Here is a 2,400-nt window from a genome sequence, read left to right as displayed (position 1 = left end):
TATATCACTGGCTCAATTTAAGTATTATTCTTTCTCATGTACACCAACTTCTCCAGATTGTTTAGTTTTTGCAATCAATTATGATTGGAACAATACTGTTTCAATCGAACTTGTGAGAAAGGGAGAGCGTATTTTTTCTAATCTTTACAAAAATACCAAGCTACCTAACGGAAAGTATATAGAATTTAAGCCTTGCCGAAACAATTCAATTTTCTTCCGTGAAGCGGTCTATTGCTTGGGCCGAAGTGGAACTTTAGGAGTTTTTTATTTCAAACATGTATACAATTGGAATGTTCTTGCAACACCTAGCGCTCCATGTTCTTCATTCAATCAGTGTTTCTTGGCAGAATGTGACGAAGAGCTTCTATCAGTATTTATAGGGAATGTCGGGCAATGGGTTCGGATATTTAGACTAGATCGCAATAACAATTGGGTTAAAGTTGAAAGTTTGGGAGGTTATATGTTGTTCATCAGCAATACCTGTTGTCTATATGCAGTTGCTCCGGTTAGTAGTGGCATGGAGAACAAAGTCTACTTCTCTAGACTCCACGAGGAAAGGATTTTATATTGTTCGCTTGATACAAATAGATATCATGTTGTCGGAAGTCACCGTTCTCTTGAAAAATTTTACGACACAAAGGAGCTGCTAAATTGTGGTTGGATTGAACCTAACTGGTCACCCAACACAGATGAAGAGCTTATTTGTCATCGTAATTAGTTGTACAACCACAAGGCATTATTGGGTGTTCTTCTATATCTAAAGAAGGTTGTTTTAATTTTTCTTTTTTCTTATGGTATTTTTAATTTAGATTTCATGAGGAGTTTGTAGTTGAGGTTGGTTTGAGTAAATTTTATGAAGGTGTCTATTTATGTAGTTTGCTTTAATATAACATACTAACACCATCTTGTTTCATTAATTTTCTTTTATGTCATGGTCAATTTTTATTACTATTGAATGTGATTACAATTAGTATAAGAAGTGAATTGTGGTATATGTATGTGATTATTACATTTTTTTGATAATTTGTTCGGTAAAGGCAAGCGCTGTCTTTTGGCGTACACCTAGATCCATAAACGGCTTACATTGATTTATTACAGGAGAGAAAGACGATACCAAAGACTCAAATGTTCAACAAACTAGAAATATAAATATGGTTATATTATATCCATTTCATCGATGTTTGTACATTTTTCTTTGTCAGTTGGTGGTGATAACTTTGGCGCTTCAGGTTCTAGCATGCAGGGGGGAACCTACGAGCCACATAGAATGTTTCATGATGCACAAGTGAAAATGTACTGCTTGAAGTATCAGCTCCAACAAGTGGACCAGAAAAGTGCAAAGCGTGCGCCTTATACAAGGGAACAAGTTCCTAATTGATAGAAAAGATTGGGGTTTTGGTAAGTTAATTTCTGATTTGTGATTTCATTACGGTTTTGTTAGTATGTTGCATTGACTATTGAGAATAACTCTTTAGAATTTTTTCTTTTGCTTTTCATTGTTATATTTTATGATCAATTATATAATTTTTTTAATTAAATCTTGGAGAGTTATAAGCAGATACCGATAGAAATTTACCCAGGTTATTCTTCATAGAATTTAGGACAGAAGTCCGCATAACATAAACGTAAATAATGTAAAACCTTAAGTTACTGAAAGTGAAAAGTTACAATGAGTAAAAAAAGACTAGAAATAAATTAATAATGGTCGAAGTGTTTCTCTAGAACAATATTATTTCGGAATAGATAAATTTTCTTTCTATCAGATGGACAGAAGGAACCATGTTGATCTTCAACTCCTTGACCCCTTCAATTTTCAATGTCCAAACACCAAATTGTGTATTTAGTTCTTTTCTTAGTTTTACCTATTTGAGTTTCTTGTTACGTAGTAGCATGGCATCCTTGCAAAGAGCACTACGGGATATTGCAGCTCCGCCAAGCATTCCGCCAACTTCAAGTCTTAATAACCCTTCTCCACACTGGATGGCTCCTCAAGATTCATCTTATGGATCTGCAGTGCCACCAGCATCCTATGCATCCACCTTACCACCAAGTAAGTCTCCCATAACTCTTTGTGTTCTACAACTTACTTTATGTTTCTAAGGATCATCCGAAATTATCAGGTCCTTACATGGTTCAACAAATTCCGAACAACATGTCAACTTTGGGGTATGTCTTTGTTTATGTATCAGTTTTGCACTTAATTTGGGCTTGGTCTAATGTTGTTTTAAGTATACCTAATCACATTTCGACTGTCACAGATATCAAGGTATCCGATACTCTGGCGCCAATGAAGGGATATTTGGCACCTCAAATAAAGGTCAGCAGATGACTGGAATATACTCAAAACCTGACAATCAAAACTCTTTTACTTCTCTTGGAGGAAACCCTTTAGGATAGCTG

At 35.2% G+C, this 2,400-nt stretch overlaps 1 protein-coding gene across 1 annotated transcript; it reads left to right on the top strand.

Annotated features, from left to right (window-relative positions):
* The first annotated feature begins 1,890 nt into the window (after window positions 1-1,890).
* LOC147532148 (uncharacterized) lies at window positions 1,891-2,400 on the top strand. Its single transcript, XM_086646900.1, has 3 exons — window positions 1,891-2,050; window positions 2,121-2,166; window positions 2,259-2,400. The coding sequence occupies exons 1-3, from the start codon at window positions 1,891-1,893 to the stop codon at window positions 2,395-2,397; spliced, it is 345 nt and encodes a 114-aa protein (XP_086503026.1). The 3' UTR covers window positions 2,398-2,400.

The sequence above is a fragment of the Eschscholzia californica genome, unplaced genomic scaffold (assembly GCF_041429995.1).
Source record: "Eschscholzia californica isolate CP2 unplaced genomic scaffold, dmEscCali1.0.p SCAF_6, whole genome shotgun sequence".
NCBI lineage: Eukaryota > Viridiplantae > Streptophyta > Magnoliopsida > Ranunculales > Papaveraceae > Eschscholzia > Eschscholzia californica.
The sequence above is the reverse complement of the archived record's forward strand: the minus strand, read 5'-3'. Positions and strand labels throughout refer to the sequence as shown.